The 13,991-nt window shown below is 47.7% G+C and overlaps 1 protein-coding gene across 1 annotated transcript; it reads right to left on the reverse strand.

Annotated features, from left to right (window-relative positions):
* Window positions 1–8,356: 8,356 nt before the first annotated feature.
* On the reverse strand, window positions 8,357–9,477 carry LOC119404397 (uncharacterized). The gene has a single exon (XM_037670907.2). It carries the CDS (start codon window positions 9,251–9,253, stop codon window positions 8,399–8,401), a length of 855 nt encoding a protein of 284 aa, XP_037526835.1. The 5' UTR covers window positions 9,254–9,477; the 3' UTR covers window positions 8,357–8,398.
* Window positions 9,478–13,991: the final 4,514 nt, after the last annotated feature.

Genomic DNA, 13,991 nt, shown 5'->3' on the forward strand with positions numbered 1-13,991 from the left:
CATCATTTTTACCTACTTCCTTCGCATGATGCGTGACTACGCTTTCACTGCTCAGGAAAGTTGGTACAAGGCATTGTCTGCTTCTAAATGGTTGGTCATACATGATCAAAGCGCACAGATTAAAAAGATCTTGTACTTCGATGGCGCTCCTTGTCTGCCGTTGGCCGCAGGTCAGTGTTTTGTATTGCACTCCCTCTACCATAGCAAAAGCTCGACATTCGCACACTCGGAGCGTGAATTAATGCATTGAGGAGATATTCCAATTGATGCGCCTTTGTCCTTATTGCTCTTCAAAATAGAAATTTACGATTCTGAAATTCTGTCTCTAATGACAGACATTTTCTCTATCACTACTTCATTCGGGCAGGAAAGTTCGACAAATAGATCACCTCGACGATTGGATAGTGGCCCAATCCTAAAATAACAGCGTGTCTCGAAAGCCTCACGAGTGTGGTTTGCTGTGCTACTGGATAATCCTTGTTTGTTTTGACGAACAAAGAATAATGACCTAAGCACAAGGAAAGCCAGAAGTTGTGTTCGTCTTCTTTCCTTCGTGTTCAGATCGTTTTCTTTTTGTTCTTGTGTTGCAGGAAAACAGTAAGTTACCTGGTCGCGTGCGGAAAAGCCACATCAGTCTAATCAGATCCTCGCATGTCCTCACGTGGATCCCAGCGAAAAAGTTTGTTGTGAAGATGCCGCTTTGCAGTCCGCTTCGAAATCATCCGAAAAGGCTTTTAGCTTGCGACAGTGTGTTTTCAGTGATTCTGACATACTTTGGACTAGAGCTGTGCACGGGCCGTATTTCCGAGCCCGAGCCCGGCCCGGGCCCGCTGACTTTGTCGAAGGCCCGCTCGAGCCCGACGGCAAAGGGCTGCGAGCCCGCCCGGCCCGGCCCGACGTACGAAAACACAATCCCGGGCCCGGCCCGGCATGGCCCGGCTTTTTGAAGGTTCGCTGCCAAAACGAAACATCGTTTTCCGGTAATTTGTCATTTTATTGAGCATGTCAAATATGATCAGACGACACACGACGAACAGTCTCTATTACACAGATTACAAACTGTCGTGCAAAACAGCAAGCAGTCCAACGATTCCGGCTTCAACGAAGTGCGGCGCTTTCGCATTATGTAGCCCGCCGAACTGAAGTTACGTTTGCTGCTTCAACTCGTCGCCGGAATTGCTAATATATTTTTTTTTGTCAGCCTGGCCAGCTTGGGATATCTCTGCTGCTTGTTTTTTCAGAAGAATAAAAGTTCAGGTAGACAGGATGGCGATTCCATAGAGAGATAATCGGAGAGCTCATCTTTTGTAACTGCTACATTCTCACCACTCTCGCTCCACTCGCTGAACAACTGCATTGGAAAGGAAAATCTGTAATGGGCGGTCGCGGAAGAGGCGCTGTATGCGGGCTGGAAAACAATTCCCGCTCATTCTCTGTATTTCGGGCTTGAGTCGGGCTTTGCGCCGGGCCCGAGCCCGGCCCGCTAAAACTCCAAGTAGCACGAGCCCGGCCCGGGCCCGAGGTGAAAATACGTCGGCCCGCCCGAGCCCGGCCCGCGGGCCGGGTCGGGCTCGGGCTTTCGGGCTACCCGGAGCCCGTGCACACCTCTACTTTGGACACTCTTCGTTCATCATTCCAAGGTACAATTGCTACATTGATTGTGATGGCGCTGGCACTTAACCACTAACCATAAAATATTCGATTGCCAGCTTCTAACCTAGACACGGATGCCTCTAGCTTGTGCCTGTAGTAAGAGAGGGCCTTTGTATCAATTTGTCACAAAGCTTGAGAAATACCGCTGCAGTGATGTTACGGGCTTTCTGCAAAAAGAAAAAAAATCTCGAAGCCCTCAGAAAATGTCTATTGTAAAAAAAAATTCGGCAGATCCCACGCGTTGTGGGAATCGGTTTCATGCGAAGCAGTCAGCGAATACTTCTATGCTGTATTTTATGGCCTTGAGTCAAGCGTTACCAGGTGAATCGCGTGTTTTTGTAAGTGCAGTTGCTGTGTGCACATCGTGGGCTTACCAGGGACGTCGACAACACTGGCGTTTAAAGGTTAACTTATAGTGCGACATAACGCCAACCCTCACGTTACAGTACATACGTCAGTATTATCGAAACTAAGTGCAATTTTATGGTGCAATCATGTCAATATCATACGTAACTTTCGTTAATGTATTCCTCCGGGGCGGAGCAATGCTTCAATATAGCTTGCTGACTCATAGGAATACAAATGTAATGTTTATTAGACTGCTATAAAAGCGGAGCCAGCATTGGAACGACAGACGCCTGTATCGACAGATGACACCTGTATCGTAGGAGTACATATGTAGTGTTTATTGCTCTTTTTGTAAGTTGGATGGCCAGCACCGCAATCACACTTCGCAGCGCTTTCTGTTTTTCCTGCGCTGCGAAGTGTTTAAGATGATCAACCAACAGGCCCAATTCGCCACAATACCGCAATCACAATTGCCGTTGCACCGATATTACGCCTGCATAGGCTGTTTTTCCAAACTAGTTTATAGCCCTGGCGTGGCTCTGTGGTAGAATACCTGAATGCCACGCAGAATGCTCGGGTTGGATTCCTGCTGTCTCCTAATCTTTATTCTTTCCATTCTTCGTGTCAACGCTGCCGATGTCGGTTTTTCTTAACGTTCTCGAATTAAAATTTTCCAATATCTGTTCTCGCAGTTCCTCGGTAGATATAAACTCTCAATCACCTGTGGCGCATACCCGTACACCGGGGCCCGTGGTAAACTGGTATGAGCCACATGTGTCTCGAGGAAAGGGTTTGGCGACGTACGCGACAGGATTTTCATGTTATTCATTTTATGAGCGGACAGTCATATTCGCCAAACACTGTTACCCTCCTATGCAAATTTTGGTTTACACCAAATTAAGGAGGCGATCATGAGAGCACCCAGACGTAGGCGGCTAGATAGATAGATAGATAGATAGATAGATAGATAGATAGATAGATAGATAGATAGATAGATAGATAGATAGATAGATAGATAGATAGATAGATAGATAGAAACGTAGATAGAAACGCTCAAAGGGCCAAAGGTTCGCTAAGAAATGCCTCGCATTTAAAAACACACGTCATACGTACACGATTCCTCCACGATCGTGTTGTGCAGATTACGAAACTAGGCTATTGAGCACTGGTAGGCTTTCAAGCAGCGCCAGCTGTTTTCAAGCAATTCCTCTTCGTTTATTGAGCACAACTACCAAAAAGGCGTACTTCGTTACCGCAAGTACAGATTCTTAGCCGAAGTTTCTCGCTGCTATGAAACAGAACAAATAAGTACTGCTTTTTGTAGAAGAAACGAGCGAATGTGCTTGCTTTTCGTCATTTAGCTTCTGCCATCACATGTATGCAGTACTGGAGCGTGTGTAAAGCTAGCTATTTAATGAAACGATCGCACTAGTCTATCTCACTTGCAGATCTGTCTATAGCCAGGCATTACGAGAGCCACTTGTGCCATCCATTCCGACCCCCCGAGCCACCAGATGAACTCGCGTAGGTATCGCCAGAGGGTTCCAGTCTTCCTCTGCTGCGTTAGTCGCCAAAGCTATCGAAAGCGAGGGTGTCAAGAAGTGCTGACGCAAAGGCAGTAAAACTGGGCGGTAGTAAAGCTCTGTTCTATGCCCGAGAGCCCGATGGACCCTTATCTTTACTGTCCTCTACAGTGGTTTTAGAATCTGATGGTCCCGGTGCAGCGCTGCATGCTGGGCAGAATAAGACGGGAGTTATTTTATTGGGATTTCCGACCTGTACATTAAATGTGCAGGGAGCAGTAGCTCAACAGCGGGAGCGGGGCCTTATTTTGAATCATGAATCACTACGCCAGAGACGCCTGGATATTATCGTAAATACTTGGTGGCAGTTTATATATCCCCTTCAACGGCGGTGCGCACAATTGTACACATTAACTTTGGAGGCGCGTCACGCACCGCGTGTTTCTTCAAATGGCTTGAAACGCAGTGTGCTGATTCGCGCTGGTTTCTTGAGCGAAAAACTATCAGCGATTTAACTTCATTGCGCAGCGTATTGCACAGAGGATTACTTTCTGGAGACACTACCATGTTCGACGATCGTTCGACGTGCCGCGTTCCAGGGCCAACGTCAAGAGAATTTTTTATCTTTGCTGGTAACGAATATAACTAAAAACAAACTGTGCATGCATTTTGGGCCTAATTGATTCTTTTGATGGGACAAGGGAAGCTTGCCGATTGCAGAATAATTAGATGTTTAATTACACGATAATTAACATTATTGACCGAACCTGACGCAAAACAGTCCATTCCTTTATTTTCTTTCTGGAATGTTATACTGAGTGCTTAGGAATCATGCCATACGAGTTTTACGTATTTGCAGAAAGTACATCAGAATTCGTGCCTGAAGAGAATATATCGGTCTCTTATACTTTATATCACGCTGCCTGTGATTTTCACGTCGGTGAAATCACAGTCGTAAATATTTCGATTTTTGTCTTTTTTCTTGCCTCGCCACGTTCGGGCCACGAACACCACGACTGGTTTGTTTCCTCTGGCTTCAGTTGTTGCTTTACCCTCTGGCTTCTGTCTTGTCGATAGAAACACATTGCTTATGGTGACTAAGAAAAGACTGGATGATTTGTAGCGCTTGAACCACGAATGCCGTAGAATTCTAACTTCTGGATAAGAAAGTCTCTAATAAGTGAATCAAAGGCTTTTGTAAAACCTATAAAGATACCAAGTACATACTTCTTCTCTTAACTGTTCTGCAGCATAAAGTCTTTTTGGTTAAGGAATGCTAGTTGCGGGGAATAATTTTCACGAACATTAAATTTATGATTCTGTGATTATGTTGTGTTTATCGCTAAAAGACGCCAACAGAAAATACAGACCTTTCCCGAAAATTTTGGACAATACGAGCAAAATTGAAATTGGACTATATTTCGCTAATTTATCCCTGTCTCCCTTTTAAATAAGGCGCAAACATTAGGCTTCTGAAGTTTAACAGGAAATATACCGTTGGAAATGCTAAGGTTTGTAGAGACGGGTTGTACGAGATGGCACGTCTTTTCAGTAACAACGTCTAGTTTATTCTGCCCAACAAGAGCGAGGAAAGTAGAGCAAGTGCGCACACTGCACCGGAAGTGGCGAGAGTGAAAGAGAGAAGAGTGTTCGTAAAGAGAGAAAGAAAAGGGAGCTCGCGGTCCGGCACCGAACCGAGGCGCCCCGCAGAGTTTTTTACGACCGCGGGGGTGTGCGACGGTGGACGCGTCGCTACAGATTGAGGAAGCTGGTGCGACGAGCGATTTTCAGTTCAATTGTCATCCCAGTGAACACGGCGCAGTGGTGGTGACGAGAGGCACGATGGAGAGGAGGAGCTGTTGTGTCCAGCGGAGGCGAGGCAATTAAGCGCGGGTGCCTCGCTGAACGCTGGCTTGAGTCGCTCAAGCGCGATTGTGTCGCGTGTCCCGTTCATGTCGACGACGAAGTTGGCAGGCCGCCGCTCCAACACACGGAAGGGGCCGAGGTAGTGTGGTTGAAGCGGGACGCGCACAGGGCCGTACCGCACAAACACATGTGTCGCTGTTTGCAGGTCCTGAGCGATATACGCTGCACGTGGCTGGCTGCGTGTAGGCTGCGGACGAATGTGTCGAAAGACCTCGCGCAGCTGGTCGACGTATTCAGTGGCTGTTAGCTTGTTGGCGCTGCCGCTTTCTTCGAAGAAATCGGCAGGCAGGCGAAGCGAAGGCCGTAAACAAGCTCGGAAGTAGAACCGGAGAGGTCCTCTTTGAAAGAAGATCGAATTCCGAGAAGCGTGAGCGGGAGGCGGTCAACCCACTTGTCGGGGCAACTGTGCGCCGTGAGTGCTGCCTTGAGATGACGATGGAATCTCTCGACGAGGCCGTTTGTTTGGGGATGGTATGACGCTGTTCGTAGGCGTGAAATACCAAGAAGTTTCAGAAGCTCCGAAAAGAGGGACGATTCGAACTGGCGACCCCGGTCAGACACCATCGTTGTCGGACAGCCAAAACGGGATATCCAGCTGGAAACGAAAGCTTCGGCGACTGTAGCGGCAGACATGTCGGGCATAGGCGTCGCTTCGGGCCAGCGGGTGAAGCGATCGACACAGGTGAGAAGGTAGCGATAGCCTTGACATGGAGGTAGCGGGCCCACGATGTCAATATGCACGACGGCGAAACGTTCATCGGGGTGCAAGAACGGCTTTGACGGGGGAACGGGGTACCGTTGAACTTTGGCGCGCTGACAAGGTGCACACTCACGGACCCAATCCCTGATGTTGGCGTTCATGCCCGGCCAGACAAAGCGTGACGAAATTAGCTTTTGGGAAGCACGAATTCCGGAGTGAGAAAGACCGTGATAGGCATTGAATATTTTCTTCCGGAAAGGGCTGGTTAGGAATGGTCTGGGTGTGCCTGTGGAGGTGTCGCAAATTATTGGCACATCTTCAAATGTCACTGCTTCGAGTTGAAGTGATGTGGACGCTTCGCGTAGGTGTTGAAGCTCGGTGTCGTTTGATTGGGCTGCAGCCAGATCTTGGAGGTTGAAGGGAAAAGATGTTGAGGTAGAGCTTTTGGAGCGACTACGCGTGATGGCATCCACGCGACTGAGGGCGTCCGCTGGAGCGTTGTCAACACCGCTGATGTGGCGTATGTCGGTTGAGAACTCCGAGATGAAGGCCAGCTGGCGCACCTCGCGTGGTGTGTACAGGGAGTCAGAGCAGCCGATTGAATAGGTGAGAGGTTTGTGGTCAGTGAAAATTGTAAAAGAGCGGCCTTCAAGTAGGTGTGGAAAATGCCGCACGGCGAGAAAGATGGCGAGCAACTCACGGCCGAAAACACTGTAGTTTGTTTGGGCAGAGGTCATGCGCTTGGAGAAAAATGCAAGGGGCTACCACTCATCGTTCACCTTTTGCTGGAGTACGGCCCCAACCGCAGAACAGGATGCATCAGTCATGAGTGCCAAGGGGTAACTCGGATTGGGGTGCGACAGCAGTGTGGCTTCAGCCAAAGCGTGCTTGATGGAGTTGAAAGCTTCAACCGCCGCGGTGTTCCATGTCAGTGCAGTTTCCGAGTGTTTGCCACAAAGCAAATGGTCGAGGGGTTCCAACAACGTAGCACAGTCTTTAATAAATCGGCGGTAGAAGTTTACGAGCCCTAGAAACTGGCGCAGTTTAGTTATTGATGTAGGCTTGGGGAACTCGACGACGGATTGCACTTTGTCAGGAAGAGGGCTAATTCCAGTGCTGTCCAAGCGATGGCCATGAAAATTAAGAGATGAAACCCCGAACTCACTTTTGGCAGTGTTCACAACGATTCCGTTTGCTGACAGGCGCTCGAAAAGTTGACGGAGATGTTGCAGGTGTTCCTCGTGGGATGTGCTTGCCACCAGTAGGTCGTCGACGTAGGCGAACACGAACGGCAAGCCGCGTATAACCATGTCGATGAACCGCTGCGATGTCTGTGCAGCATTTCGAAGGCCGAATGGCATTCTCAAAAATTCGAAGAGGCCAAATGGGGTGGTAATCGCTGTCTTAGGAATATCTTCTTCTGCTACTGAAATTTGGTGAAAGGCTCGGACTAAGTCAATTTTGGAGAATACTGTTGTTCCATGTAGAGCTGATGTGAAATCCTGAATGTTAGGCAGTGGATACCGGTCCGGAACGGTTTTTGCGTTCAGGGAACGGTAGTTTCCACAAGGTCTCCAGTCACCTGACTTTTTGGGAACGAGGTGGAGTGGAGACGCCCAGCTGCTAGATGATGGTCTTATTATTCCGAGTTCTATCATGTGTTCTAACTCAGCCCTGGCATCCTTGAGCTTATCAGGAGCAAGTCGTCGCGGGCGAGCGAAAACAGGTGGACCAGTGGTGATGATGTGATGGCGGACATCATGTTGCACGGGTTTTGTCCAGTCAGGTGGTTGCGTGATGTTTGGGAACTCTCGAAGAAGCTCAGAGAAACGGTCATTGGCCACTGTTGTAGTTGGGGCGATTATGGATGAGTCATGGGAAACGACACCATGAACAGAGAGAAGTGTAGTAGTGTCTAGCAGTCGATGCCGTTTCACGTCGACCAGCAGTCCATGGTGGTTTAAGAAGTCAGCGCCAATGAGGGCACGGCGTACGTCGGCGACGAGAAAAACCCAACGAAACACGCGGCGTAAGCCGAGGTTGAGAGTGAGCGACCGCGATTTGTACACGGGGATCTTACTACCGTTGACAGCTTGAAGGTAGGAGATCGGGGGTGTCGTTCGGTCGGATTTTCGAGCCGGAATGATGCTGACCTCTGCACCAGTGTCCACCAAGTACTGCTGGCCTGTGATTCTGCACATGACGTGTAGTAGGCGACTTTCTGGTTGGCCTTGACCCGTCGTCGCCGTTAATGGTCGGCCTGCTTGTTTTCCTGCCACGAGCAAGGTTGGAGACAGTGACGCGCGTCCTTCCCAAAACGACGGTGGTAAAAACACATCCTTGGTGGTGTGGGAGACCGGGAGCGTTGTTCTCGTCCATACCGCGGGGTGCTTGGGCTGCGGTCTCTTCGGTGACGTGGTGGGGTGTAATGACGCTCCGCCGCACAAACCAGTTCTTCCAAGCGATGGCAAAGTGCGTCGATAGGAGAAGCAGGGGCAGATGGTATCTGTGGAACGACACTCACGTTGTTGGATGATGGCGTGACGTTGCACACATACGGCGTCGCTACCTCCAGGACTTTATCTGCCAGGCTGGCCAAACTGTTGAGGTCCAACGTGGATGCAGTGGCGAGGACCATTTGCACATTGGCCGGAAGGCGCTGCAGAAAGAGTTCGCGCAGCAAGTTGTCATCTGTGGGGGTTGTGCTGCTGCTCATCAGTGTACGCATATGACGAAGAAGCTGGCTTGGCCGGCGGTCGCCCAATTCCTCCGCGGAGAGCAGTTGTTGGATGCGAGAACGCTGTGATAACGTCGTTCGCTCCAACAGAGCAGCCTTGAGAGTGCTGTATGGTGTGGCGGAGGGCGGTCCTGAAAGCAGGTCACATACCTCTTCGGCAGCGGCAGGTGACAGCGCCGAAACAACGAGATGGTACTTGCGTTGTTCCGTGCGCACGCCAGAAAGCACGAATTGTGACTCTGCTTGCAGGAACCAGATCGAAGGGTTGCGGTCCCAGTAACGTGGGAGTCGGAAGGAGACCGCAGAGACGTCATGATCGGTCGGGCCAGTAGCTTCCATGTTGGGGTGTGTCTCGTTGCGTTGCATGGCTCTACAATACTTCGGCAGTGCAGCGAATCACGTCCGGGTCACCACTTTGTAGAGCCGGGTTGTACGAGACGGACACGTCTTTTCAGTAACAACGTCTAGTTTATTCTGCCAAACAAGAGAGAGGAAAGTAGAGCAAGTGCGCACACTGCACCGGAAGTGGCGAGAGTGAAAGAGAGAAGAATGTTCGTAAAGAGAGAAAGAAAAGGGAGCTCGCGGTCCGGCACCGAACCGAGGCGCCCCGCAGAGTTTTTTACGACCGCGGGGGTGTGCGACGGTGGACGCGTCGCTACAGGTTGAATGTATGAGCTAGCGGTTTAGCAATTGAATCTGCAATGGATTTAATAGGACGCACCTGAATTCCAATGACATCCCAGAAACTAGTATCTTTCAATTGCCTGATTAGAACGGAAATCTCAGCTTCCGAAATGGGGTTTAAATACACCGAATCAGCATGGTCACTTTTCAAGTATCCTAAAGGGTTTCGTGGAGTCACAGAAAAAGATAACTTTGTAAGGTAATTATTGAACATTTTGGCTATTTCGGAATCTCAAACTACTCTACCATTTACACTAATTTTAATGTACGTGTTGTAATATTATTCCTCCTCCAAAGTACTGCGTTAACCTTTCTCATTTTGAACCACCGTTCTTTGAAGCCTCTGAAAACATATTTTTAAAGCACATTTCTTTAAAACGCAAAATTTCTTAAGTTAAATGATTACGACATTTCTTAAATTGTTTAAGTAAAGAATGACTTTGATATACATGAAATTTTTTCTTAAAACTTTTGCGTGTAACTCGCGAGTGGTCAAATGTTTTCGTATCCCTCGAGGACGCGTGAATCTGTAAGGAATTTTTTTTTTCGTATACATATTTGAAGTTACAAAAAAGTGATCAAAAACCATTGAGGCATCGTTAGCCGTAAGAACCTCGGCCCAGATCGGGATATTAGCACTTTGTGGGCTTGCAGCAAGGCCATGTATATTGATAGATGATCACTAAAGTCACTGGCAATAACACCAGAATTTACATTTCGAATATGAGAACTGACAGGAAGAAATCAATTAGAGTAGCAGTATTTCGACCTATTCTAGTTGCCAAATTAATAACATTGTCTAAATCAAAACTTTTATACAAAGAAATCACTTGACTACTTTGATTGCTATTAATGCGCATATTCATGTTAAAAGCACTGCCACAAATAATAGCCAGCTTATTTCTAACACAGTAGTGAAAATTATCTTCTAGAGATACAAAGAACGCGCTAAAATTCCCACATGGCTGATAAAGGTGAGAAAAGATACACTGACTCATTTTTACAGATAATATATCATACTCATCATTTAAGCACGTAAAATCACCTAGAAATTCACAGGGTAAGCGTGATGGGCCTAGGTGAAAGGCCCGCCATTTTAACAACCACGTTATAGCGACGGGGCAGCAGTTATACACGAGCGACGGCCGAACCGTGTGCCGACGCGGCTTTCACTAGGTTGCTGAACATATCGTAAGTGGCGCGAAGCTAGGAACATGAAAAAGGGCCGGAGGAAAGAGACAGAAGAGCGCCAAACTACCAACTGTTTATTGCCAGCGCAGGCTGAAAAACAGGTAAACTTCCACACATGCGCAGTGGAGTGGGAGAGTTACCCCAAACATGACATCACGTGAGCAGTTCATTAAAGAAGGACAACTCAGACTGAAAGAGAACAATGGATGTGTCACTGACACAAACGGACCCTTTACTTCTAATATGATACGCCTCTAGTAATTCCCTTGCTGTCTGATCTCTGCTTTTGCCGATAATCCTAGCTTGCGCAAAACGTGGCACACACGAGCATGACCTGACATGCGCGGGAAGGTGCGCACCATCACTCTTACCTATGCTGTTGGCATGCTCCCTGAGGCGGTCGTTGATACACCGACCCGTTTGACCGATGTAGGTCTTGCCACAGCTCAGGGGAATTTCATATACAACCCCTTCGGCACAACGCCTAAATGGTTTTACGTGCCTCTTTTGGCACCCTTGCTCCTTAGCACGAGAGATTCGTCGGCACAAGTGCGCCAGTTTATTCGGAGCGGAAAACACAACAGGGATTGCAAACCTGGCGGCCACCTTCTTGAGGTTGTGGCTCAACTTGTGCAAGTACGGCACCACCTGTGGTTTGACGCGCTCCTGTTCTCTCGAGTGCTCTTCCTGAGTGCTGAAGTTCAGCTTCCGTAGCAGAGATTCGGCAACGGCATACAAGACCGCCCGAGGAAAGCCAGCCTTTTCCAGTCTGCCAATCTGATTACACAGGCTGGTCTGCATCATGTGCGGACACGATCTGCGCAGCGCGGATTGAAGGCAATGCTGAGCAATACTACGTTTTACAGTCTTAGAATGCGCGGAATCAAATGGCAAAAGCTCTTTTTTACTGCGAGGCATGTAAGCACAGCAAACATGATCGCTTTTCACGGCCAGGTTAATGTCTAAAAACTGCAAAGCATTGTCGGTAGGAAGCTCATGAGTGAAGGTTAATCCTTTGGAATTTGCGTTAAAGGCTTTTAAAATGAAGTCCACCATTTCATGGTAGGGCACTGGGCACGTCTTATCTAAAACAATTAAAAAATCGTCAACATATCTAAAAACATAAAAAGGATGTGATGAATTAGAAACACATTGTAGTGCCTGGTCAATAAGGGATAAAAAGATGTCACATAAAATAGGTGCTACACTTGACCCGATGCAAATGCCTTTCTTTTGCAAATAAATGTTTGCTTCAAAAGTAACGAAAGTACTCTTGAGGTACGCTTCCAGTACAGACATGAAATTAGTTACCGACATTTCAGCACAAGCAACAAAATTAGCCTCACCGCTTTTTTCAATACATAGCTTAACAGCAGCAAAGAGCTCAGGGTGTGGAACTGAATAAAAAAGATCAGTCACATCGACAGAAAAAAGATACTCTGTGTTCACTTTGCAGCGAAAGAACTCTACAACTTCATCAGAATTTCTTATTAGAAAAGGGTCATTGATGTAAAGGCACTTGAGCGACTTTTGCAGAAACCGACTGACATGCTCTTGCCATGCACCCCGCTCACTAATTATCGTTCGGAAAGGAATGTCCGCCTTATGCGTCTTCGCGCTGAAAAAAGCTATCAATAGCTCAATCGTTTCGTGTGTCGTCATGATCTTCAATATATTTCTGGAATACTTTCTTTCGTTCAGGCACATATCAATTGTAGGCAAGCGTTAATTAAGCTACGGTGTGAAGGAGAAGATATATGCAGCCTATCGACTTCATACAACCAAACTGTCTTCGTGATCTCGCAAATTTGCATCCAGGAACTGCAGCCAGAGCTGCCTGTCGCTGACGTACTACATTCCAGTTTTGTCCTTATTTGCGGCTGACCCGTTTGTGAGGTGCGTTGCCCAACTAACAGTCTTTCAGAATGATTCCGTCGGCTTGTTTGTTTGCAGTCCTACGAGAAAAGATTGTTCGAATCGCTGAAGCGAGGGTATAGCGCAAATAGATGAAGGGCAGTGTTTTTTCGCATCTGTAGCTTTTCTGGCGGCGCCCCACATTTTGACTGAGCGGGGTTGAATGCCGGCTCCCATTAACGCCAGCAGAAGCGGCCCATTAGGGTTCAGCATGAGGGTGGAGAAATCAGCCGGCGCCTGCAGCAATGGACACCGGAAGTTGACTAGCTACAAATACCCGAGCTAGCCGAGCGTCGATGCCGCTACCGGAGGTGCCTTTTACGCTCTATTTTTTCAACTACCGGCTTATGTTTGCGGGAGATAAAATACCATGTTTAGTGGCTCGAGCTGTTTGATGTTCGTTGTGAAGCGTACTTTGTATGTAGTTGATTAACGAACATACATTCGTTCTTTAGCATTTATTTTAGTGATTGCGATGAATAAGCTTACGTGCTGGACTTCGGTACCTGCTACTGCGAATTCTGTACGTGGCTTTATCGAAATAGCTCTTTGTCAGAGTCCAAGCAGACACTGTCGAACACCGGATAATCGTACGGTGTCTATTATGAATATACACCCTCAGAAAACACTATGAACTGGGGTGGAATAACCTCAGTTGAAATAAAAGGTGCTCAACAAGAATGTCTAAATGTGCAGTGCTCGTAAATTCGCATGTAAGCTGCAACCAATGTCTTTTACACCTACATACACCAAAGAGGATAAACCTCTGTTGCATACATTATTCCTTGAGTGGTTTGAAAAAAATAGTCCAGACAGTGTAAAATAAATAATTGTAATATAGATAGATATTACAAGAGAGAATACGCACGCTAAAACACTAACCTAGGATCAATACATCGACTGAGGTGAAAAAGATGAGTTTCGCCTTCGAGTCGTCTTAGGCGAATGCGTAAGGAGCCCTGTGAGTTTTTCACTGCCTTCAAGCAGTTGTACGTATTGCCGCGACTGTACATTTTTTATGTATTCTGGTTTGAACCGCAAAGACGGTTTGCAACGCTCGGCGCAGACCGTGCAACAGTGTGTGAGAAGATTCGCGATTGTAGTAGATCTTTTTGTTAAGATTGAGCGCAGGACGCGGACAGTCAAGATTATTCCAGAGCTTGCGCGACCACCAGTGATAAGGCCGGAAAGTTTCATGCGTGATGTATAAAACACGGCACGTCCTAGCGATGCCCAGTTTATCGACGGCCGACTCTCTCTTCACCGCTATCAACCTACAGCGTGTATTGCGTGTAGTGTGTGAGTATGGCGGTAC

The sequence above is a fragment of the Rhipicephalus sanguineus genome, chromosome 9 (assembly GCF_013339695.2).
Source record: "Rhipicephalus sanguineus isolate Rsan-2018 chromosome 9, BIME_Rsan_1.4, whole genome shotgun sequence".
Taxonomy (NCBI): domain Eukaryota; kingdom Metazoa; phylum Arthropoda; class Arachnida; order Ixodida; family Ixodidae; genus Rhipicephalus; species Rhipicephalus sanguineus.